The sequence below is a fragment of the Columba livia genome, chromosome 5 (assembly GCF_036013475.1).
Source record: "Columba livia isolate bColLiv1 breed racing homer chromosome 5, bColLiv1.pat.W.v2, whole genome shotgun sequence".
NCBI classification, from domain to species: domain Eukaryota; kingdom Metazoa; phylum Chordata; class Aves; order Columbiformes; family Columbidae; genus Columba; species Columba livia.
The window spans coordinates 17,727,405-17,753,800 of NC_088606.1; the positions used below are offsets into that span (position 1 = coordinate 17,727,405).

At 38.7% G+C, this 26,396-nt stretch overlaps 2 protein-coding genes across 2 annotated transcripts in view; both read left to right on the forward strand.

The window, feature by feature from the left end:
• The first annotated feature begins 251 nt into the window (after nt 1–251).
• Nucleotides 252–16,475, forward strand: ATXN3 (ataxin 3). Its single transcript, XM_005506141.3, has 11 exons — nt 252–451; nt 3,900–4,064; nt 4,598–4,642; nt 6,025–6,110; nt 6,529–6,595; nt 8,888–8,975; nt 9,228–9,360; nt 10,455–10,630; nt 11,046–11,169; nt 11,910–11,998; nt 13,608–16,475. The coding sequence occupies exons 1-11, from the start codon at nt 428–430 to the stop codon at nt 13,700–13,702; spliced, it is 1,092 nt and encodes a 363-aa protein (XP_005506198.1). The 5' UTR covers nt 252–427; the 3' UTR covers nt 13,703–16,475.
• Nucleotides 16,476–20,862: 4,387 nt separating this feature from the next.
• TRIP11 (thyroid hormone receptor interactor 11) overlaps nt 20,863–26,396 on the forward strand; it is a 33,519-nt gene continuing 27,985 nt past the window's right edge. The window contains exons 1-4 of the mRNA XM_065063638.1: nt 20,863–21,243; nt 23,722–23,798; nt 24,910–25,020; nt 26,108–26,383. Coding sequence (XP_064919710.1) covers nt 21,105–21,243; nt 23,722–23,798; nt 24,910–25,020; nt 26,108–26,383 — 603 coding nt within the window. The 5' untranslated portion in view covers nt 20,863–21,104. The remainder of the gene's footprint in view (nt 21,244–23,721; nt 23,799–24,909; nt 25,021–26,107; nt 26,384–26,396) is intronic.

Sequence of the window (26,396 nt, forward strand, 5' to 3'; positions counted from 1 at the left end):
GACCAAACCTTCAAAAGAACGCTTCATGCAGTCACAGAATGTGGTCAAGGGTTGCTTGGGTTTTTAATTGAACCTGAATAAGTTTCTTTCCAGGTTTCCTCTGAAGAGAGGTCCGGAGAGGCGGCGGGGGAAGGGGGAGACTGATGGAACGGGCAGGGCTGAGAACACGGAGGGAAGTGGCGCTGCCGGGCGGGTGCTGAGCTTTCAGGTTGTTCTCGAATTGTCGCCAATAATACGAGACGAAGGGTCGGTACGTGCTTGTTTGACGAGCTGGGCCGCCGCGCGGGGCCGCTCCCGGCCGCCCGACCAACAGGGGGCGTTGCCATGGCCGCCAGGCCCAGCCCAGCTGGGGGTCGTCGAGCAATGGAAAGGTTGATTGGCTGGGGAGGTCACGTGGGGCGGAGGCTGCTGGTGGTTGACAATAAACATGGAGTCGATCTTCCACGAGCGGGTGAGTGGGGTGGGTTTGGTTCCGGTGGGGTCGACCGGCGTGTAACGGAGTGCGCGGCTCGGGCCAGGAGCGCCTTCTCTGAGGAGCTGCTCGGGGCGGCGGTTTGGTCTGCCGTCCCTGCCCTGGCGCTGAGGCAGCCCCTGGTCCCCGCGGGGTAGGCAGGGCCGCTCCCCGGTGTCCTGCCGGTGGCCGGATGAGGCAGCGGCCCGGTTCGGTCTCTCTCGGGAGAGCCGGGGCCCGCTGGCGCGGCGATGCAAGTGCCTCAGGCGTGGCGGCTCTGCGGGGGGAGGAAACGTTGTGACTGGAGGTGGACGGGGGTCAGGGCTGAGCCTCAGCGCTTCTTGAGCGTTGGCTGCTCCGCTGGGCCTTCAGCAGCGGGCCGCGGCTGTGGGGAGGCGTAGCGAACTTCTGCTTCTGGGGGCAGCTCCCGTGGCTGAGCAGTGGGCATGAAATTGGGCAGCGGCAGGCAGGGCTGTTTGTGTGCTCTCAGACACATCTAGCCTGCCTTGGCTGGGTTGTGTAACGAGCAGGGGAAGGGAGAGCTGTTAGGGAAGTCCTGACTCATGTTCTGTGCTTCTGTGTGCTGACCAGTGTTTCCTGTTCTGGAGGACAAATGCTTCTGTGAATTTATCCAGGTTTCCAAATATGAGCTTTTTAACGCTATTCAAATGTAATTGTCCTTTTTCATGTGCTGTGCCCCTATGTCTGTACCTTTGTTATGTTAACACTAGTTCTTATACGTTGTTCTCGTGCATAATGGTTGGCTCATTTAGTAAATAAAGCAAGATAATTGAATAACTTTATTTAAAAAAATACTGTTTTGAAGTCTATAGAAACTGAGGTGTGTTCTTTCAAGCTAGGTATGGGTAGAAAAACTTGGGAAGAATTGTGGTGTTTAACAGTTGCTGTTGAGAGGATGAGTGCTGGATTTCAGCCACTAAGGCCTCTGCTACAGTGGCCTTGAGTTCTAGTCTATATTTGAAAATGAGTTCCAAACAAGTATACCTTTCTTACATAATGAAATAATAACTTTTTTACTACAAAGTTGCTTTGTAGTTTAATAACAAAACTCTGCTGAAATTGAAGTAACAGAGCATAGCACATTCCAAGTTATAAACTGACGGTGATTTGTGGTTACTACAGGTTTGGGGGGTTTGGTGCAGCCTTGAGTGTCTCCCACATGAAACATAACTGCTCCCTGGTTAAGTTAGTTACACAGTTAAGAAGTTAGACCTGAATGGCTGTTTTTGGAGTACCAAGTATTTCTATGATGTTATCATTATTATTCTAGGGAAAACTTAACTGAACCTCTGTCTTTCTTCTTAAGGGGTATTTTTCCCCATCAACTGCACTATCTCAGTTCCTGTCAAAATATCTGAAGGGCTGCATGCCCCACCTGAATCTGCACACTTCAGATGTTCCAGTAAATACGCATGAAAAAATGATGTTTTTTAACAAAACAAAGATGTAAGCCATGTGGCATTTTTAACAAGGATAGGATGATTGCAGAAAGCAGGACTTAAGCCCCTCTCTTAGAAGTTGGCTCTTTTTTTATAAGATACAGGTGTTTGAAAACACTGAGAGCAGGGCAGCAGTTTGTATCAGGATAGGTTTCAATGAGGGGATTTCAGATCATGGAAAGTACAGTATTCTCTGCACACAAAAAAAAAAGTTATTTTCTGTTAAAAGCTGTAAGATCAGTTTTCTGCATTTTGCACTTAATATATACAAAATTTGTATATGAAAATTAATGTTTATTCCTTTAAGTTGAAGCTGTACAAGTACAGAAAGGTTCTTTCAGTGAAATTAAGATTTAAGCCTGTAATACAACTCATTTTCATATCTCAGTTTTATGCAATTTTGGTGGAGAAACTTGATTCTTGAGCAAGTTCTGTTATAGTTTTAGCATATGACCAGCAGCAGGGATGTGGCTCTGAAAGGTTGGAAGGGATCTTTAGTCTTGAGCTTCTTGTTGTGGGAAGGACATGAGCTGGAGGAGGTGTCTGGGATCCCTTGGACCCTGGTCGTACAGCCAGTCTGGCTTTAATAACTCATTGCTCAATTGAGTGATGAAGCCCTAGGAAGATTCTGTAATCTTGGGAACTTTTGAGGTTCCTGCTGTAAGGGGAATCGTGGGAGATTTGTGCATGTGATTTGTATGAGGCTTTAGTGGAAGTCTGAAGAATATTCCTCCAAGGCATGCTCTCCTGTTCTTAGTTTCTGTGGGTTTGGTGAGAGGGAACAGCGTTCTTGATTTTTGTTAAGGGGATTTAGTTTTGTCTTTAATATAGTGCATGTTCATTAGAGTTCTTAATGAAAATAAAAACGAGGTTAAAATAGAAAAGCAGGATTGTAAAAGTGATGTTAATATTGTCTTGCACTTGTGGTTTAGTTGTGCTTTTCATGGAGAACTGTAATGTGTTTTGGTTTGGTGTGGGTTTTTTGTTTGTTTTATTTGTTTTTGGTTTTTATTTAACAAGGCAGTATTTTATCTACACTTATGACGATGATGGAGCCTAACATACATTCATTCAGATTAGATATTTTAAAATTGGTTCTACAAAATAATAACTGACATTTCTGATTTACTGATTTTTAATTTGGGTTGACAGTCTAAAAGTATTACATTACATTTCTGTTATCTCCAATGTGCTGGGTATGTAACAAAGTATCTGAAGTTTTTTCCATTTAAATGACTTATCAACAAAAATATTTTCATTGTTTAACATGCTGATTTTTTTTTTTCTTGTAATCTCATAGTCAAGATTTTAGAACCAGTAGTATTACCATCTTTTATCTAATTTCTATATATACATTTCATGTGGAAAATTAGCTTTACTGCTCATCCAGCTCCTAATAATTTCCTTGGTGATAAAAAAAATGGTTGTAACCTGAACTGGGTGAGTAACCTGACATGAAGGAAATATATTCTGTAGAAGTATACTTTGAAATCTCTCCGAAGTCATAGTGCTCTGCTTTCTTTAACCACATGTGGAGAGCAGGTTGCCAACAGCCACACCTGGCAGGGAAGAAGAGTTGAAAAACAACAAGAGCATCTGTTGCACAAAACATTCAATTGTAGTGTGATGGTGATTTGGGAGAGGGCAGAATCCACTGTCTTGGTGGTTGTAGAGTCCTTGTGCGATTTGGTCAGGCCGCCGGCAATTTTTACAGTGTTTTCTAAAGTAACATTTTAACATGAAATTTATTTCCTTTGAGGAAATATAGTATGTATGCATGTTGTTTTCTTTTCCCATCAAGCTGATGAGAGGATTGTATTCTATAGCTTATAGTGTAATACATCCAAAGAATATATGGCATCCTGGGCGAGTGGGGAGGGCAGGAAGTTTGCCAGAATGAAATGGTTGAGCCATTTTACAAATCAGAACAATAACATCATTTTGTTGTTGTTCTCCTTGTTTTTTTTTTTTTTTTATTCCTGTGTTAGCAAGAAGGCTCGTTGTGTGCTCAGCACTGTCTGAATAATTTGCTACAAGGGGAATATTTTAGTCCTGTTGAGTTATCCTCCATTGCACAGCAGCTGGATGAAGAAGAAAGAATGAGAATGGCAGAGGGAGGAGTGTCTAGTGAAGAATATAGAACATTTTTACAGGTAAAATCTTCTTAATTTGAGGATGCTTGATATTTGCCTGAAATCTAATATTGTGTAGTACAGACCAGCTATCCTTGCATAGGTAGAGAAGTTTAATTTCCTAGTGCTAAAACTTCTTAAATGTATAGGCCTTTTCACTTATGTGTCTTAAATTTGGTGTTTTCAAGTATTACTAGTACAGCTTCACAGTAATCCTACAAAAAGCTACATTATCTTCATCTTACAGGTAGGAAAGTCAGGCATGATGAGGAGGATCAGTAATTTGCCTTTTGTTTTTGTAAGCCAGTGGCAGAGGTAGGAACAGAAGTTCTTATGCCTGGCTATCCTTTAAGCACTGAGCATATCTAATCTAAGGGTTTGAGTTTTTAATTAAAAAGTTTATTTGGGCATTGTATCAGCCTTACAGACTAGGACATACTAGGCTGTTGCTTCAAGTGTGTACAGTTATATTTATTTTCAAAATTGAATTATTTCTGACCTTTTTTGGTTATGCTGTTTTTCCCTTTTCTCCCTCCCAACCTCACACTGAGCAGCAGCCATCTGTAAATATGGATGACAGTGGATTCTTCTCGATTCAAGTAAGCTCAGCTCTATACTGACAGATTTATTTATGCAGTATATGTTCTCTCATACAATTTAAATGGCATCAAGCTTTTTCATCTAGTTTACAGGCTTAATGGGACTAAGTGTTGGACTTCTAGATCATTGGAGATCATTCAATTAAAAGCAGTGATTTGCAGTTCTTCAGTTCATGGGCCCTTACATAGTAGAAGTGTGGACTCCTGAGCTGTGAAATGACACTTGCTGGCAATAAGCTTGATTTCGAAGTTGCTTCTTATGGGAACTTCAGGTGTAGACCTTAGTGTGTGTAAACATTAGTACATATAGTCCCATATGCTACAGGTGAAAAAGCAGACTTGATATTTTCTCAAATTCTAGACTTTAGAGCCCTGGACAATGATTACAGTGTTATATTACAGTGATCTGCAGAATTGAAAAAGCTGCAGTATTTGCATTCCGATTTTTATAACAAACTCCAGACACTTTAGAGTTGGGTTTTTTCGTTTTCTTTTTTCTTTTTTTTTTTTTTTTTTTTTTAAGGACCATAATGGAAAAGTAATTAATAAGAAATACTTAAACCAGAACAACAACAAGAAAAGGTATTGAACACTGAACTGGGCCTTGTATGTAGACTAGAGCTGTAGGCAATGCTTTGCACCTTTGGCTGTCTCCTGAGCTTTCAAAGGTGCTTGTCAATGTTCCAGAATCCCTCAAGAGCCTCTTTTCCTTATGGCAGGGCTGTTTTTCTGTTTAGTGAAAAACCATTAACAGTTTGGCATTTCTTGTATTCTTGATTGTGCTGCTTCAATACTGAAGCTGAAAAAAGAATGCTTCCTCATAATTACTTTTTTTTCCTGTCATTGCTTTGCTCACTTGCTGCGTAGTCGGCTTGCTGAAAGGAAGATGAATTGTTAATTTAAATTTTCTCACAGCATTATTTCAGGTAGTTTTAAAGAGATGTTGCAGAAGAGGTTGTACTAACGTACCTGAGTGATCCCATGACAAGCCAGCAGTTCAAAATTTTCAACAGTTACTGTGGGGAAGGATGACATTGTACTGCGGGGGAGGGAGGGCAGAGCAGAATATTGAAAGAAGAGAGATGGCAACTTATGAAGTATCTGTGGCAGATGAAGTTACAGCTTTATCTGGGGGAGTGGGTTTATTAACACGTCTCAGTTAAATCCTAGTTTTGTTGCTTCCCTTTAGATATAGTATGTGTGCTGTGTTTGCGTGTAGATTCATGACAGTTGTGTTTTGAATAATGTGACTCCCAGGTTTCATAGCAATGTTTTGAAATCTAAGTTTTATGAAAAGAGTACAATTGTTTATAGCAATAAGCTTGCTTGCTTAAATTTAGATATGACTTGTTTGACTCATGAAAACTGCTATTTTTTGACAGGTTATAAGCAATGCCTTGAAAGTTTGGGGTTTAGAACTAATCCTCTTCAACAGCCCAGAGTATCAGAGGCTTGGGATCGACCCGATGTAAGATGTTTTTTTCTTAGCACCCTGCTTTCATTTTACAGAAAAATAATACTCTTAATCAGTGATTTAAATCTATCTTTGAATTGCTGTTTCAAGCTCTGTTGCATTCTGATGTTTTTATTATCCCTTCTGTCTTTCATATTTTCCTTTTTGGGGTGTATATGAACATCTGTCCTCTGTGCCCTCATGATATCTCAGTATCTGTGGCATCACAGGTATATGGAGATTTCAGTAATGCTGACAACTTTCTACGTGTTATTATATAAGAGCAGTATGAGTACTCTAACATCAGGAGTTGTACTACTGAAATTTTATTATAAAAGTTTAAATTAGTGGTAGCAAATAACTTAAACGTTAACATGCACTCCAGTATTTTAGTATTTAATTTTACCTATACCTTTTGTTTTTCTTTTTACAGAAATGAAAAATCATTTATTTGTAATTATAAGGAACACTGGTTTACAGTTCGAAAGTTAGGAAAACAGGTGACATTGTCTTTTTTTTATTTAAAATTTGACTTCAGAATGGGGGTGGAAAAGAGGTTGCAAGTAGACCATGTGTTGGCCTTTTGCAAGCTTTTGCTGCGATTTACCTTAACAGTATCCCATATTAGAAAAAAAAAAAGTGATATCACAAAAATGCGGCTTTTTGTGAATGTCAGCCTGGGGAAAGACCCTGGGATTCCTCAGTAAACCTGTGGTCTAGGGAGCTGCAGCTCTGGTAGTCTGCAAGACACCTTAAGCTCTTTTCTTTCTTTTCTGCATGGAAAAATAACAGAAAAATTGTATGAGGAGGGAGGGGGGAGTTCTAGACAAGGATTAGGATCCCCATGGAATGCAAACTCAATGCACTAAAGTATTTACATTGTGGAGACAATTTTGCTTGTAGAAATGGATAGTAGGTACAAGTAAGTTCAAATTTCGAATGTATTAATATTTATGATTGCTAGTGTTTAAAATTATCCATCAAGATAAAGTTGGGGAAAGTAAAATCACAACTTAGAAGTTTTCTAGAATAGTGCAAAAACAGTTGTATTGTAAGCAGGAAACAGTTATTAAAGGCAGGGGATGGCCATACAAGTACATGGTACATATACAATAACTCAAGTCACATCCATGTCCCTTTTAACACCAATTTAGTGTTTTACTTCAGTAGCCAGTCACTCTTCTAGATCATACTGCATATGTTTTTATACAACAAAAGCTGGTTTGGTGTTTGTTTTTTGTTTTTTTTTTTTTTCAATTTTTGTCATAGAAAATGTTCAGGAAATAAATGTTTAGATTCTGCTGTAGTGAACAAGAGTCTCTTTACACATTTGGTTCATTTTGCAAGTGATGGCTACCTATGTTGTCATCCAGATTAAAAAAAAATCACCTGTGAGTAAAGAAAGTATCTCTGCTGTTCTGTGTCAGTATAAATGTATGGCTAATGTTTACAGGCAATTTTTGTATATTTGATATCAAAAAGGCTGAATGGTTTCTTAAAAGTACAGGAATGTTCCTTATTATATATGCAGGCATGCTGGGTGGAATTTTGTGAGATAGCATTCTACCTTCAAAAAGTTGGAGGAGGGAATGTCTTTTCTTTGTATATGTGGCTTGTAGCCGTATGAAGATGATAGTAGGTGCCTGTTGTCTAGAGGGTAATAAGAAAAGATAAAGTAGGTTGACTCAGGTTTGGCCTGCTTCTCTTCTGTTACAGTTAAAGCCAAGTTAGCTTACCAAACCTTCCTCCTCCATATTCTCTTTTAAAAGCTTGTCTATAATCTATGCATTGTATTTGTTTACATAAGTTTATTCCCCACTCCTATGCTGTTGATCTTCTTACCCTTTCCTACTGGCAAAGGGTGTTTTTGACGAATTAAGTGACTGAATGACAGAATGGTAGATAGTCACCTGTATTCCAGGTGAATTCTAGTATGGGCCTGACTGCATATATGGAAGTTTGGGCAGATAAGTGTTTTTTTGTGAGAATGGAGATAGAATTCTCCTACTACTTGAAGTGATGCTTCCTGTTTAAATTGGATAATATGGAAAGTATGGTATACAAAAGGCTTTTCAGATATGGGGTTTTAAAGATAGACTGTTTTGTTGTACATGTTGAATATGTTTTCTCTCTAGTAGGCAGTATAAATGACTAGCTGTCTCCAGGGAACTAGAAATTATCTGTGTATATTTCTCAAGTGTCCCTTATTGTAATATTATGCTGTACTATCAGTGTTATTAAATTTGAGTTTGTTTTCCTTAATTTTTAAATTTCAAAATTATCTCAGAACTAAACAATAGTTTTCAGCGTCAACAACTATCAAAGCCAGCATGTTTAATGGGACTATTTCATGGAAAGAATTCAACTTCTGTTTCCTGTATCTATTAATTTCTTAAGATACAGCATTAACTTATGAAGGGTTTCTTCCTTCATTAGTCTGTGAACAGATTTAAAACTAGGATTAAGGAAGATTTTAGAACGATGTCTGAAATAATTTTTCTACCATTATATTTTGATTGATCTGGTTTAATCCATTTGCCTGGTACCAGTGTTCAGTGATGGGAAAGAGCATGCAGTAATGTCTGCACTTCAGATCTCCTGTTAGCTGAAGAGTATTTGAAGAGTAACCTTTAGCAGTATAATACAGTGCTGCAAAGGACTTTTCGATAATTTATTTTTCTAGATTTATTTGGATGTTCCGTCATAGAAAATGACCACAATGTACAGAAACAGATTACCGAGTAATCTTTATGCTAATTTGTTCTCTCAAACCTTTTTTTTCTTAATTACAGTGGTTTAACTTGAACTCTCTCTTGATGGGTCCAGAACTAATATCAGATACATATCTTGCACTTTTCTTGGCTCAATTACAACAGGAAGGTAATAGTAACTTGCAGATGTTAAATCTCATTAATTAAAAGTAGGTAATAATCATTATTTATTAGAACTCATGTATTCAGTTAATTACCCTTAGTTTTATGATTTAAATAGTGAAATAACCCAAGTCTGTATAATGAAAGGTAGAGCCTTACGTTGTAATAAATTGCACATCATTGTGTTTCATATAGTGTGCATTTTAGAGTGCTTATGCATGCACCTTAATGCTGTAGACTCATGATTTATTTTTCTTAGGTTATTCCATATTTGTAGTAAAAGGTGACCTGCCAGACTGTGAGGCTGATCAGCTATTGCAGATGATTCGGGTACAGCAGATGCAACGACCAAAACTAATTGGAGAAGAGGCCGCACAGTCAAGAGATCAGAGGTAAGGGAGAGATTTAATTTTAGTAGTGTTCAGTATGAATGATTTCCATGATAAATGCCTACTTGGCAACAACCCCCTTAAGGTGTAATTAGAAGTACCCTTAGTGCAGTATGCTTACTACTGTTGCACATGGTAGCAGCAAGTTGGTAGAATACAAATGGTGTATTTTTAAATGGGCAAAAACTACCTTAATAAGGATTTAATCTTTCCATGTGCCTAAGTGTTGTATAGTGCAGATCTTTAAATTCATGATTATTATATTTTTTCCAATTATAGTAAAATGAGTTAGCAAATATTACCAAATTATGGTTAATGGTAATCCATCTATAATTAAGACTGGCTTGTGCATTGTGTCATAAGCAGAAGATTTTGAGAAGCCCATATCTGAATTCCATATCATATACATCATACAGCATTTCTTTTTGAAATAATTTTGCTGTAAATGTGGTGCTGCTCTGTTGTGATGCATACTGCTAATATGAAACATCCATGAAAGTATAAAAAGTACTACTGCAATAATTTTATCACATTTTCATAGTGTATAAATTGCATACTGACAAAAAAGGCTTAAGGTTTTTCAGAGGAATTAATTCATTATTATTTCTTCTGCTTTGTAAAGGTAAACTGGTGTAAAATAAAAACAAACTGCTTGGCAGTAATGTGGAAAAGTGTGGTTTTACAGAGGATCTGTTGCTCTAGCGTGGTCATCAAAGCTTTCTAAAGAGGAGGCCACATGGACTATTTTATGCTGGTATAACCGTTTAAATAGCAATGTGTTCCAATAACTTGTATTATTGCTTTTTGTAGCCCTACTGTTTTTTAAGTTTTTTCTATCAAACAGATTCTTGTCAACATGGGGTTAGAGTTGCAGTATTTTCATTTTTACATCTTCTTTTTTACAGAGCTCTCCTTGCAGCTCTGTTGTGCTTTTTATTGTAGAAATGAAAATAACTGTTTATATAGCAGATTTTCACAACAGAATTTATTTTTCAAAAGTTAAAAAGTAGAGTTAAATCAACATTTACCTGAAATCTCACAGTGAAAGTTAATATAATTTCTCTCTGAACTTTGCCATAAATATATACATTTCACAGGTTACTCAGAAGCGACGTGGACCAAGCAATAGAAGTTAACCATCCTTTTGATGGAACAGGCATGTTAGATGAAGATGAAGAGAACTTTCAGAGAGCCCTAGCTCTGAGTAGGCAGGAAATTGATATGGAAGATGAAGAAGCTGATCTTCGCAGAGCCATTCAGCTCAGCATGCAAGGTGCAGTGCTTATCTGAATTTTTCCTACACTGTTCGTGTTGCTTATGTTTTAGGCAGCTACTGAAATCAGTTTGTCAGACACTTTTTCCAGCATGCATCAAGCTCTCTAAAAGACTGGCTTTGAGGCATGGAAGGACAATCCAGAACTTCCTGAAGCTATCTCCTTTCTGATTTTTGAAAAGTTGCAATTTTCATGTTGATTGTTTGGAAGCAAGAACCAAGGGTGGCAGGTGGGAAAGGAAACCATCCTACGGTGAGGAGGAGAGAGAGTACCAAGCAAAGTTAGCCTAGGTGCTTATTTCTCCAACAATTCTCTTTTCTTCCTCTCAAGTTTCAAGACATTTTCTTAAGCTATATTTCACTTACTAACTTCATTTCACGGTAATTAATAGGATATGTCGTGTTCTGGTTTTAGGTAGCCGTCAAAGCGAGTTCTCGGATTCATTATCACAGAATGTTCCTCAGTCACCTCACACCAGTCAGACAGACCCCCTTTCCTCAGAAGAACTGCGAAGGAGAAGACGAGTGCATTTTGAAAAGTAAAGTAGTTGATGGAAAACTGCATGTGGAAGTACATGGAATTTTTTTCAGTGCTCTTGGGACATGGATGGGTTTCTGACTGGGTCCAGCTTAACTTTTATATCTTAACATGTTTCTCAAATAGTACCTGAATTTTGCTGTTTCCACATTGTTCCTATGAAGAAAGGAAACCTCTAAGAGGGGATTGGTTAGTAATGCAACATCAGTCTTGGGAAGATAAAAAACATACATGTTACAGAAGTATTTTAAATGAAATCCTGTAAGTTTCTGTAATTATTTTCCTGAAGAAAAGCATTCTTTCTGTAAGACTTTGCTTCTGGTAATGATGCCTCTAATGTGCATCACATGAAAGGATTCTAGGTGATATTTTATGTTGCTGTTCTGGACTACCTTCTTAATACACAGAGGGGTATTGTTGTAGCTTTTCTGCTCTCTCTCTCTTAGTAACAGAAGAAATAGAGACCAGGGAGAAATGCTGTGGATTGGAGGAGTTAGACTTTGCATGACAGGATGAGAATGCAGAATATCCAAATTCTGGGAGAATAGTAATGTGACTTGGAATATAATGTTGCGACAGTAGGTGACAGAATGTTAGCAAGGTGAAATGATCAGAGAGATTTTTGGGTGCAGGGGCATACCAAAGAGCTTCTACATCTCGCTCTTCACCTTCCTTACACTGAAATATGCTTGATAGAGGTCTCATACTGATGTTCATCTTATTCCCTTCTAACACTTTAAGGCAGCAACAACAGCTACAGCAGCAAGATCAGACCCCAAAGCTACATGATAAGCCAACTCTAACCTCAAGCACTCCACAAGCTGATGCAGGTACTGTTTAAATAAACTTATTTCCAGTACTGAAATATTTGTCTTTTTCACCTTTGTGTTTTGCTCTGTTTCCCAACTTTCATCTGCCCACTTCCTCACTCCAGCAGCCATTCAGACAATGTATCACAGCTGTTACAGTTTTTTGGCAGTGAAGGAAAGGATTGCTTTCTTGAAAAGCATGTTCTGCTTTGAATGTCACTATCCTGTTACAAAGTCAAGGGCGTTACTATTAGACCATTTGATTTCTGGCTTTGCTTTTGTTGTTTTGTTTGGCTTGAGCATTACAAATTGTGATCTTTGGGACTTGTGCCAAGAATTGGTTTTCTAAATTACTTTTAAAGTTGTAGGACAGGCCTGTATCTAGTGGAGTGCCTCAAGGGTCGGTACTGGGGCCAGTAGTATTCAATATATTCATCAGACACTTGGATGAGGGAATAGTGTACTATCAGCACATTTGCTGATGACACCAAGCTGGGAGGAGTGGCTGACACGCCAGAAGGCTGTGCTGCCATCCAGAGACCTGGACAGGCTGGAGAGTTGGGCGGGGAATAACCTAATGAAATATAACAAGGGCAAGTGTAGAGTCCTGCATCTGGGTAGGAACATCCCCAGGTTCCTGTATAAGTTCAGGAATGACCTGTTAGAGAGCAGTGTAGGGGAAAGGGACCTGGGGATCCTGGTGGACAACAGGATGACCATGAGCCAGCACTGTGCCCTTGTGGCCAAGAAGGCCAATGGCATCCTGGGGTGTATTAGAAGGGGGGTGGTTAGTAGGTCGAGAGAGGTTCTCCTTCCCCTCTACTCTGCCCTGGTGAGACCACACCTGGAATATTGTGTCCAGTTCTGGGCCCCTCAGTTCCAGAAGGACAGGGAACTGCTGGAGAGAGTCCAGCGCAGGGCAACGAAGATGATGAAGGGAGTGGAGCATCTCCATTATGAGGAAAGGCTGAGGGAGCTGGGTCTCTTTAGCTTGGAGGAGACTGAGGGGTGACCTCATTAATGTTTATAAATATATAAAGGGTGAGTGTCATGAGGATGGAGCCAGGCTCTTCTTGGTGACAACCAATGACAGGACAAGAGGCAATGGGTTCAAACTGGAACACAAGAGGTTCCACTTAAATTTGAGAAGAAACTTCTCAGTGAGGGTGATGGAACACTGGAACAGGCTGCTCAGGGAGGTTGTGGAGTCTCCTACTCTGGAGACATTCAAAACCCGCCTGGACACCTTCCTGTGTAACTTCATCTAGGTGTTCCTGCTCGGGCAGGGGGATTGGACTAGATGATCTTTTGAGGTCCCTTCCAATTCTTAACGTTCTGTGATTCTGTGACAATGTAATAAACTTGGAGTAATTTCTGTCAACATTACTGGAACTGGTTTTCAGTAGAACATAAGTATGTAGGCCTTACCAGTATTAAGTATTGGTGATCCAAAATTAATGTGTATTACTTGTTACAGACTGACTGTTGAGGATGGAAAGCTAAGTGCAAATCTTCAATGATTTTGAAAAACAAAACCAATTTTTGGGGTGGGAAACATATGTGGACAGAAAGAACAAAGAATGCATTTAACTACAGCTGAGAACTAGCTTTGTTCGTTTATTTTCTTTAGATGGTGATATGAGTGAAGAAGACATGCTTCAAGCTGCCATGAATATGTCTCTGGAATCTGTTAGAAACGACTTGAATACAGAAGAGGAGAAATGACATAACTTTTTTCCCCCTTTTATTGTCTGAACACTAAGTCTCCATTCTAACTTTACTGTGTGGATGTTGCACAAGCAGGGTTCATTTCAGAGTTCTGGAAGCAGGTATGAAAAGGGGGATGGAGGTCAGAGTTTAGAGGGAATCTGCAAATACAAAAAAGATTGCACTAATTTAGAAAACTGTGGCACTCCTACTACAGAACATCTGTTCACAAGAGTAGCTGTATTAAAGTTACTTGAACTATTGACATGAACAAAGTTAGACACGTGTAGCAGCTGTAACTTGCATTTAAAAAGCAAGTTTAAATTGTTTTCAACAATTCAAAAGGTGCTGAAAACCAGCACCAACTGATTTCCTTCAGTACTAATGGAAAAACAGATAAAAGTAATGTTGTCGTCATAAATTACTAATTTCTATAAGAAATCACTTAACATGGGAAAATAATGAAATTCTGCTAGTTTTAAATAATTTATTTTGTGATTGTTTATTCTGAATGACAAGGTCGACTTTTCAATCCTACTTGCCACTTTTGGAATGACCCATTTTGCAAGAGAAACATGAATCCATAAATTTCATACTTTGCAGTTCAAGATAAAATCTTCAGTGTATTGTTGATTATGATGTTATTCCTGAATCTTTCAGTGATTTCTGATCTTCTAACACTTTCTGGTTTTACTTCCAGTTCCAACTGTAAAATTATCAGATCCACGTATAAAGTAGGATTTTTGCATTGCTCTATTGTCTTTTGGCAGATAACTTGCCTTCTTTGTGGTTTGTTGTTGTTGGGGGGTTGTTTTTGTTGTTTTCTCTTTCGTTTGGGGTTTTTGTGTTTGTTTGGGGGATTTTTTTTGTGGATTTTTTTTGTTTTGGGGTTTTGTTGGGGTGTATTGTTTGTTTTCCTCTGGTCTTTCTAGTTATGCCACTGTATTTAAAAGTAGCATATAATCAGTTGGGTTAAACAGATCTTTTCTACCTCTTCTGGAGTCTTTTTTCCTCTTCACACTCAACCCTTCATTCTGGCCTTTCAGTATGACAGAATTGTAACTGTGTCAAGGAGAAAGGAGGAGGGGATTCAGGTGCCATAAAGTCAGTGCCACACACATAAGGTGCATTCCTGCAGTCTGAAATGACCCCTGTGCAAGTCGCTCTTTGAAGAATGAATATTTATGTCTGTGTGGATGTTTTTTCTGAGATGCTTTTGATGAGTGTCTATCAGAACGTTGCAGCTTTTTCAGGAATAGCCTTTATTCATGCACCTTACAATTTTTTATCATGCTGTTTCTGATCCTCAGAAAAATTGGGGAGCGAAGTATGCGAGAGAGCTTATTCTTTTGGTTTTAAGATGTTTGCTCTTGATATCCAGGATGAATGTGTAACAGGGTGACCAAACATGACTTTCAACTTCAGTGCAGCAATTGAGATATATGTTTCATTTTCCTAAATGGTGCTTGAAATACAAATTCTGTTTACATATAAATTATATGAAAAAATGTTGTAGGTAGAGTATGTAAGCTGTAGTCCACTTAAGGCGTAGACAAGTTAGCACAGGCATTCTAAGAATCTTTTGACAGTAACTCCAAATTTCTTTTTCAAAATATTCTGAAGTAATATCATTGCACAATAGTAACATTTAATTAAAATCAGTATAAAATGAATGGTAGCTAGATGGAAATATACATTCAGCATCAAGAAGTACTGTATTTGAAAGGGCTCAACTTCTCAGTAATGATTTGTTTACAACAAGGGTTTCTTGATAGTTTAGGATATAATAATATTATACATAATTGGGCAAAATCCTGTTTTCCTTACCTGTGTGCTGAATTTCCACCATGTCACCAGAACCACTGTTATGTGTAAGATAATATGCATTTTGACGTGAGACAGCACTACTTTTTAAACACTGATTTTAAATTTTATCTTTTAAAAATAATTGTTACGCACATTATCATCTGTAATGTCTCAGATTAATACAGCTAAACAATGGCTTTAAGTGCTCATGTGTGCATATGCCATTTTGAAATGCTGTATTTTTCAGGATGTAGATTTCTGCTTTCAGTTTAAGTTTTATATGAAACTGAAAACAGGAATCTGTAAAGCACTGAATTATTTCTTTGCTCATCTGTAAACTATCCACAGCTTTAATTTCCCTTTTTTCTTGTGCCATAAATTGATTCAGAAATAAGACTCTTCATTTTATAAACAGGTGTGGGATGGCTATTTGATACCTGTACTTGGAACTTGGTCCTTTTATCCTCTCTTACAATAATATCATAAAATTGTATTATTCCCATAGCTATATAGCATAGCAGCCCTGTATTAAAAAAAAAAAAGCCCCTTGAGAATTGCATTAATTGTGACCTGTTACAGTTCCATGTTTTTATAATCACTAAAGTATGGTGGTTTGCGTTTGAACTTTCATGTCACTTTTTAAGTTACTTCATCACCCAAGTGTTCTAATATGTAAGGAATAGAAAGTAACAGTGCCTGAAAACGACAACTGTGTCAATCATTACAGTGCTAACCATATTCCTTCCTGTGTAGAAACAGTGTCACTGTACAAACACCAATTTGATTTTCAGAGGAATGCCAAGTTTAATGAAGTAGGCACATCTGTCTAGTCAAGCAGTTAAGAGCTAGCAATTTAAGCTACATATGTTAATTGCACCAAAGGGAAAGACTAATTGCTGACAGCGCATATTTTATAGGCCAGACCTAAAGTTCAAAATGTGTGGACCTGCCAAGAAGCTGTCAATAAAATAAAAAGCCACTCTCATTTTTTTGGTGTGTGTTCTTTCAGTGACAAATAGTTCTCAATGAGGCTGAACTATGCTTGTGAGGCACTGACTAATTTAGAGCCTTTTCCTACTGTTGTCTGTCAATCTGAAAGGTTTTTTCCTGCATTGTAGCTTTATGCCAAAGTCCATTGTAAAGGAGCAGAAATTGATTTTTTTATATATATATTATAGTATGATATTTGAGGGAATTTCAGACTTCATGCAACAGATTTTTTTAGTCTTCCTCACAGTGAATGGTCCATGTGATGTAATTTGTGGTTTTCTGCCTATAGAAATCAAAAGGGTAGAGGCAATGAATGAGTGATAGTTACATTAAATAACTTCTCAAATTACTTCTTTATGTATAATTCTGTAAACTGCTTTCCTGGTCTTATAATGAGGGCAGGAAAAATAAGTGTTGTAATGCAGTCATGCTTGAATGCAGTTCTCATTAAGCACAGCAGGTACCAATGTGAGCTATTGTAATGCTCGCATTTTTCTGGGCTTGAAACTCATCTGTTACAATACTGGCTTACTGGCTCCTTGTGCCCTTGAAACAACTTTTGCAAGTTTAAATGTAATTTTCAGCTAATGTACTCTTTATTATCTTTCATACTAACTACTTTGCAGAATACTTAAAATAACCAATACAAAGTTAAGTCTCCAATGTGTTTGAATGTTGAACTATTGCTTCTATTACACATCTTTAACATGGTGGGAGTTTAAAATAGCTTCTGCACATGTCTAGTAAACAATTCTATTTCTGTATCTCAAGACAAATACTGTCATTTGCAAGCTGTTTTTATTACAAAACTGACAATTAGGCTTTTAAAAATGAACAAGATGTTACAGTTCTAAAATGTTTGTGAAATTTTGTAGAATTTATTTTTTCAAACCATGATGAAAATGTACAAATGGTGGCCTTTTTACTGAGAAATATTACGGGGAATGAGATTGGAGAACTCAGACTTGCAAATAAGTATTACTGTACAATTTGTATTAGCAGCACATATTTTTAAAGGAATCAAAAACAAAAAAGGGAATCTGAGGAGAAGAAAAATTGAAGTGGAAACTTTTTTTAAGGGCTTACATATAAAACTATGTTGCTTGCTTGGTAAGCCATTACTGTCTTTACATAAAACAAACTCCTGGGAAATCTTCATAGTTACTCACAAATCATTTAAAAAAAAAAAAAAAAAGCCTAACAGGTAATACATATTTACCCATTCCCCACATAATCCCCATTCCCCACATAATCAGTTGTTCCAGTAAGAACAATACTTCCTATTAATACATTTGAACTGGCCTGGTCCAAATATTCAATTCTTCAGTTTCAAATTAGGAGCTTCTGTGTATTGTATCCAGGTTTGCATCTTAAAAGTGTCAGCTGTTTTGCAATAAACTTCTTTAACCTGCATACACACATTTTGCTGTATATATATATTTCAGGCACGGAGGGAATACTTCAGTATTTAACCTGTTGCAGTCACTTAAAGTTCTTCAGAATGTTAAAATACATGACTTTTCAACTGCCAAATCAAAATGGTTTTATTTTCATTGTTAAGAAAAGCAAATAATGATTACTATCCTTAGATATTTTTTTTTATTCCCCCTTTCCTCCCAGTACAGCCACTGTGTGAATTCAGGAGGGGAAACTTAGAAAAAAAGGCTTTTGAACAGAAAGGGATGGAATATTTAAATGCCACTGCACAAAAGGAAAAAAAAAAAAAAAAAAAAGGAAGAATTGATTTTGTCTCCAAAGCATGCAGGCATTGGTAAAATTTTATTTTTTGCTACATGAAACCCCATATGTACAAATCTGTATAGTTAAGATTTTGTAATAGAATAATTTTTTTCATCTCTTGGCTAATAGTTGTGTATTTTAGAAATAATTTTCAGTAATAGATTTTTCATCTTGAGACCCTGCTTTCAGTATCATGTCTTTGGCTCTGCATTCCTATATAATTTTTGTCTGTATTTTGTGTATATAAAGCATATAGTACTGAAAAGATTTAAAAAAAACCCGAGAGCTGAAATGATTTGTCATTGTTTTGACTGGAAAATGGCAGTGCTGTTTGATATTTTGAAAATGCTCTCCAAATAGGCACGAATATATATGGTTGTATTTGATATCACTTTTTAAAATAAATATTATAGCTTCTAAGGTTTCTCTCTTGACCTGAGTATTTGCATATGTGCTTTCTTTTATCTGTGGATTGGGCACAGAATCAGCAAACATTAAAATCTTGTCTTTGCTGTCAATGGGCTTTGCACCAGCTGTTGTGTATGTGCATTAGCATTGGGCTGATTTGCTGTTGCTCATAACTGACATTTTGTTATCTCTCTCTTTTCATCTGGTAATAATCCAAAATTTATGTAAAGACACTTCTGTTAGGAAGAAGGTTGGTGCATTACTGTATTATTGTAGTTATGCTACATCTTTAAAAATTGTATGCTAATTTTAAAATAAGCTAATATTTGCTGGTTTGCTACCAGAATACACATTCTTTTTGTGGCACAATGAACTGCTTTTGTAGCTTAGTCAGTCCACAGACTACACTGGATGATTCTCGTGTACCTTTACTAACACTACATGAAGCCAGTCACCTAAAAAAATGGAGTTGCAATGCTAAGTAGTCAGTTTCTAGTTTTTCAAGAGCAGTAATTTTCAACAGTGGGGAAAAAAAGCCCTCTATGATACTTTATTGATTTCTTGACATGGTATTATGAAATGAACCACATTGGAAGACATTTTATTTTTTAAGTTTGGAGGATATCCCTGATTTTATTTGAAAAATGTTAAGACAGTTTCGCATAAAAATTAATTAGCCAAACATTATTGGAAAATATGACACCTCTTTTAGCTCCTCTGGACCTATATGGTTTTTGTTAAACTATGACACAGGGTGTTCTGAGCATTGTAAACATTTCATCTCCATTAAACCCAATATGTTAAATTAACAAAACCAATTAACAGATATGTTTCATTTCATGCTGCTTCACATCATCAATACCTTTTGCTATGGTGGGTTGGGTTTTTTTTTGAGGTAAAAATGGATTTGAAGTATCATATGATTGTTTTTAATATGGATAGTAATAAGAGTGGTAAATATAATCTGGTAGGGAGTAAACCTGATGTAAAAATCATTCGCTGAAGAAGGCAGGCAATTTTTATTACTGAACTGTCAAACCTGACAGCTATTTTGGTTACTTTTAACTAAGGAACACCTGGACCACATACTGTGCCCAGCCTCAGAATTGCATCCAAGTGACAATGGACAGGAAAGCTAAAAGGCAATCCAGGCTTGCAGAGCAGCTACAAAACACTTGTCAAGGCTCTGCAAGATAGGGTTTGGTAAGCAACAAGCAGGTTTTTCCATAGCCTTTTGGTAATGTTCGTCCCCCAACACCTCCAGAGTGTGCGTTTTGTGCCTGCTGCATTTTCAGTGCCTCTCTAAAAGTGTTAAGATTTCACCTGTGTTATTTGAAACTAGCAATCAGCTAGCTGCCCAGTATTTTACTTCAATCATTTTTTATTCTGTTTCAGTACTGCATTTTCTGTAACAGTGCATTACTCTGCGTAGTCCCTTATATTTTTAAATACCTCACTTGATCAAAACCAAAAAGAACTTGGAATTGAACTGATGCCAGGGTTGTGGCTGGAAATCCAACCATGCAGCCATGGCACCTACACCCAAAGCAGAGCAGGCCTAAAGGCTCTGAGAACTTGCGTCTTTCATAAAATACGTATTGAAATACAAATGTCTTCACTCATGTAGCAGCTGGACCCTGTGTTTTGTTAATGACATATGACACAAGTATGTGTAGGTAATAAGGTTGGGGTTCATGTTAATCACAGGGCGTTCCCTGCTCAGGTCCAAGCTCGTGGGCCGTGTCCGTGGCTACAGAGTGACTGACCCCCCGGGCCCGACCCCAGCCCCGGCCGCCGCTCGCTGCGGCCGCTGCCCGCCCGGCCTCCCCCGCAGGGTCTGACCGGCGCAGCCTCCTGTGGCGGCTTCTGAGTTCCGCCACTTCCCTGTTACGCAGACAGATCATTTGTGCATTTATCATTTACCACACGACGAGACGCTCCGGCCCCGCCTGCGGACAAGGCGAGCGCGGCGGAAGCAGCTTGCACTCCAACCCGTACCGTGGCTTTGGCTCTGTCCTCCTGCAAACAAGCACACTGCAGAGCCACGCGTCTCCCCGTGGCTGCCAGCCGGCGGGTGCAGCCCGTCAGCTCGGCCGCCGTGCGCCACCGGCCGCCCGCACTCGCCAGCCCGAGGCCACCCCTCAGCTGCTCCACCACTATCCCGGCATCCTCTGCTGCCGCGTACACGTCACAACCGCGGCGGCGGCGCTCTGGGCAGCTGCGGCTAGCGTCGATGGTGTTTCAGGAGGGAGTGTCATGGCGACCGTCGAGGTGGCAGAGGCTGGAGCCGCCGGGAGGAGCCGCTGAGCCGCGTCGTACTGGGGGAATGCGGGCGGCGCTGGCAGAGGGGTCGTCAAGCCCGGTCTGCTGAGCCCGCGGCAGGAGCCTTGACCCTCCCTAACGAGGAGGCCAGTGTCAGCGGCGGCGCCGCCCGGCGCGGGGCTGAGCGAGGCCCCGAGCCCTCCGAGCGGCGGCGATGGCGTCGTGGTTCGGCGGGCTGGGCTCGGGGCTGGGCCAGTCCCTGGGGCAGGTGGGGGGCAGCCTGTCTTCGCTCACCGGCCAGATCTCCAGCTTCACCAAGGACATCCTCCTGGAGGGCGCGGAGGAAGTGGGCGGTAAGGGGGCCGGGGCGCTGCGGGGGGTGACACCGGCCGGGCTCTGTCCGGTCAGTTGGCCGTGCGGGGCCCTTCCTGCGGCCGGGGAGGCCTGCTCGGCAGCGGCGGGACCTGCGCTGCCGGCCGGGGAGCTGAGCGTCGGGCCGAACCGCGGCTCGGTGCCTTTCGGGAGAGCTGCTGGCGGTGTCTGCGCTTTTATTCCGCCCCTCTGACCCCAGAATCCGGAGAATAAACATATTCCCAGCTTATTGTAGCAGAGGTAAACCTGTTCTAGGTTTATTATTTGGGAGTTTGCGAATTGTTAATGAGGACCGAAAACCCATAAACAACACTCTTCTTCCGTTCTGTTTGCTTAGTTTATCTAAACCCCTGTCTGATTAGCTGCTTTTAGAGTGGTTTCAGAAACTGCAGAGTGGCAGTAGTACAGAGGTATTTTGGCCACTGGTGTGATCTAAGTCTGACGTGTCACCCAGGCAAAGGTCCAGTGTTTCTGATGTTTCTGTTATTGTTATTTCAGTTGGGCCCAGAGGAACCTATTGAGTTCTGCCATTCTCCTACAGCCAAGTATGAGAATATGGCCCTTGTTTTATAGGCATTAGAAGTTGACATTTATATTTAAAGCAGAACATTGAAACAAAAAACCTGAGACATCAGAGTAAGATGTTACTCTTAAAAAATAATAGTAGATTTATTCTAGACTATATTATTTATGTTTTTAATTATGACTTTTTGTTACCAGTTTTTGAATACAACTTCTGATTTTTCTAGTAGAGCCATGATATAACCTGATAACAAATATTGAGTTAATATTGCTAGGATTGTTTACCATCTTGGAAAAAAAAAAGAGTGTTCTTAGAACAGTATTAATAGCAGTCAGGAAGAACAGCTGGGACTTCTGAATACTCAAATGTGAAATTGAACAATTCTACTTTGTTTGCAACTTCACAACTATGAGGCATTGTGAAAGTATTGTATAAATCTTGTTGACAAGCTGATACTACTGGTCTCATATGGATGGGGTTTTTTTGGTATAAAGGCAAAATGCTCAGAAGAGAGAAATTTATTCTGGTAACTGCAAAGTTATCTTTTTTTTCACTTTTCTGAAAGACTTACTTAGAATTGTTTCAGATTCCAAAATCTATATTAATGTGGTTTGCAAACTTATGCTGAAAAACTCTGTAGTCATCTAGTGCATTTGATTTTCCTTTTTAAAAGATACATGGAGATTCCATTTCACACATATGCACTTTAGTTTGTGCAAAAGAGATGTGTTGGTGTTCAGCAGTCACTTCCAGGTGTATTTGACTGCTAGATACTGCTGTGAACAACGTCAGTTTCCTAAGCATTTCAGAGCAATACATTTTTATGAGTTACTAGCCTTGAGGGTGTAAAAATCTAGTGACATCTAAGTACTTTTCTGTAAAAAGCCTTGAAATACTATATGGCCTTAAAGAACACTATTCAAGCAGTTCCTTAAAATTTCCTAATGTTTTTTAATTTTTAATATTATCCCTTACATTCACTGCTTTCACTGCCATCTGAATTGAAGATAATGTTTGTGGATTACAGACTATAACATCTTCAGTTTAGCAGTTTTCATGGGTAGATTGTTGCCTCTGCAGCACTTGAGCTGCATCAGTTTTTAAATAACATATAGGAAATGATGAAAAGCAGTACTTGCTTGAAAATTTTTCAAAGTTTGAAAAATGGTCGTGGTTGTTTTGTAGTCAATTCAGGATGATTTCTCATTAATAAAAAGAAATCTGGTATTTCTATCCATTGGAAGTGGGACATGGGAGAAGTAAACATAACCTGTTTGAGGAAGGTTGATCATTAAAGGAAGAGTATCCGGGGACAGAATTGTGTGGTTTTTGTATTAGATAGCCTGGCATGGTAGATTGTGTCGTCTCTGGAAATGAAAGCGAGTCATAGGATTTTTTTTTCTGTGCCTTTGTGTGGGGGCAAGGTTGGTGGTTTGTTGTGTGTGTTATTTTGTGGGTTTTATTGGGCTAGGGTGTTTGTTGTGTTTGGTTGGCTTTGGTTTTTGTTTTCTGAAAATTGAATCACTATTGTGTGTATTTTAGGGAACTAATTCTTGTTTTGAAACTTCACATAAGATTAAAGAGAAACACACGTCTGTCATGTCAGGGGCAAAGTCCTAAATAAAATAGTGATTCACTGGCACAAAATAGCCAAATAAAACTTTACCTTTCCCGTATTTTAAAGCTTAAAGCCATACTTTTCTTTTAGTTTTGTGGTCTGACTTAAAACCCAGGTAGTAAGAACTAAAGTAGCTTCAGAAAGACTCTCTGGTCTAAAAAATAATTCTGATAGTGTTCTGATAAAAGCAACTTTTGATGTTTACTTGGGAATTAACACTGAAGCAGTCTGAAGTAAGATACTTATTAATAACTGTGGTATTAATTGATGTCTGTCTACTTAACAGATTACAAAAATGAAATTTTCACTTTCTTTCAGATGCAGCAACAGAACTCCACGTGTCCAATTCTAGACTCAGAGAAATAGAAAGTATTAATGCAGCACTAAAATTGGAAGTAAGAACTTTTGAAACACTGCTAAAAGTAACATTTGTCTCTTATAAAGGTGAAATATTGCACTGAAGTTGTTTGTCCTGAATAAATCTAGAAACAGGTGTGACAGTGGTGAATGTGCCTCTTCTTTTTGGTGACAAACCACCGTTGCAGCTAAGGGGTCACATTTGTTTGTTGGAGTATGCACAGTGTGCAAGTTTTCATCTTTTGTGAACTGCTGCATCCTGTGACTATTCCTACCTATCATGTGGACTTGGACTGCAGGAATAGACTTGGCTCTGAAAATCTTGCAAATGCAAAAATCTTTTAAGTTTTCCTAAATTTTAGCTGGTAAAGAGTTAAAATTGATTTATAGTGTTTTCAATGTGACCACAAATACAAGCTGATGTAGAATGCCAGGTTATACTGGACAGCATGTGTTTTGCAGCAAGCTTCGAAGTGGAGAGTGCGTGTGTGTTCCCTGATGCAGTTCTCTGTCTGTGTTGACCTACTGTATGGTTGTTTTGACATAGCTACTGATGCTCGTACTCTTCCAAAACAGCTTAAAAATCCCATGTGCCCTTGTGGAAAATGACTTTGTATATTTTTATAAGGGACTTGTTGGGTTTATGACTTTATTTATGGCTGTAAACCAACAACTTTCATGTATGTCTTCAGCCTTTGAGAGCCTTGAGAAGTTACGATTTTGAGGAAATAAGTGTTCCTGCTTGTCCTTTTTCTAGACTCTTGCCATCTGCTGTAGGCCAGTGTCAGAGAGAAAATACTGGACTGTATGGATATTAGCTGCAATTTGTGCTCTGTGGCTGTTTCTAAATTCCACCTGTAGATCATGCTAAGATGTAATTCAGCCCTGATTTTTTTTTTCTTGGCATTTACCTCTGGTCACCAAAGAGTTTTTCTGAAAGTGGGCTAGAGTCCATACAATATAAAAATGGAAAGCTTGGTCATTAACATGATTTTGGGCCCACTCTTAGAAGTTACTGTGTGTTTTGAGTGAAACAACATAAGAAATCTGTACAATGTAACTGATATTTTTACTGTTCAGCAGATTTATGCTTTTCTAATTCTGTAAGAACTGTTCCGAATTTACCAACATTCATTTTCATTTTTGTAGAATGAGAGACTGAAAAAAGTTTGTAGTGATCTAGAAGAAAAGCATGAAGCAGCAGAGCTTCAAATAAAGCAGTTATCTGTCGAGTACCGAAATCAGCTTAAACAGAAAGAGGTAGGATACAGAGTAAAATATTTGAGATGTCCAACAATCTTATGTATTATGATGTTTAATCACTGTGGTATTTCAGTGGAAGTACTTGTCACAGTTATGGTTTCTTGGTTTGTTACTGTAGACACTAAGACATATTTAAGTGAACCATGTAATATAAGCAGAGCTGCCAGGAGATAGTTGAGATGAGAAAACTGGCAGTGTCATGCATATATCAGAATTTCGGTTGTTTCTGGGATCACTGTAGGAAAGGACACTGTTTTGCACAACAGGAGCAAATTCTCATCTGAATTACTTATATTGTCTGTGGATACCATAATTGTTTACATTAACATGTACAATTAAAGGGAACAGAGCTACCTTTCATAATATGAGAAGTGTTCCCTTGTGAGAGAAATATCAGCTTTATAGCCTATTGTGTAGCATGAGATTTCATAGCCTTTTGAATGAAGAAAGTTGCCAGTATGCCTAGAATTACACAAGAGGAGTTTTATTGTTGCTTTGTCTGTAAATGCATGTGGGAACTAGAAGAAACAGAATTTTAAGTTGTATGGAATCCTGCTTATTAAATACAATATTAGAGTTGTTATGAGAAAATTGCATTCAGCTAATTTCAGTTTATTTTAAATAAGTAAATTTTCAAGATACTGAGTTGTTAAGTGTAAAAGAAATCTAATGTAATATAAATAACTGGAGGAGCATCATATGTTGCTTAATTTTCATGTCTGAATACCATCTTTAAATATTTAAATTTCTTGTACAACCTATTAACCTCAATCTTGCTATAGTACTTGGGTAGGTTGGCAGCTGAAAAAATAAGCAATCAGTTTTAGTGAAGTTTCACTTAACTGAAAACTATTAACACTTTTAATATGTGTCTTTGAATGAGGTACATTGTAAAACATCAGCTAAGACTGCTTTTCTCTGTTAGGAGAGTGGGTTTTTTTCTTTTTCTTTAAAGTGAAAGTTATCAGTGATCTGTGCAGGGGTGGAGTAATTTTGTTGGTTCACATTTCATAAGGCTGTAAGGGGAAAGAGAGTGTATTTTGCTATTCTCGTTGAAATAATGCATTTTATTCTGTCTATTCAGGTGGAAATAAGCCATCTAAAAGCTAGACAGAATGCACTACAGGAACAACTGCAGAAAGTACAGACGGCTGCTCAGTCAGCACAGTCAGGAGCTGCTGTTTTGCCACCAGCCACTACATCAGCTTCCTATGCTCCAGTGGTCAGACACTCCTCCGGTTTCGAAGGAGATGACATGGATTTTGGAGATACAATCTGGTTACAACAAGAAATAAACAGATTATCCAATGAAGTTTCTACACTTGAATCTGAGGTTGACCACTGGAAGCAGATTGCACTGGTGAGTTGTTCCC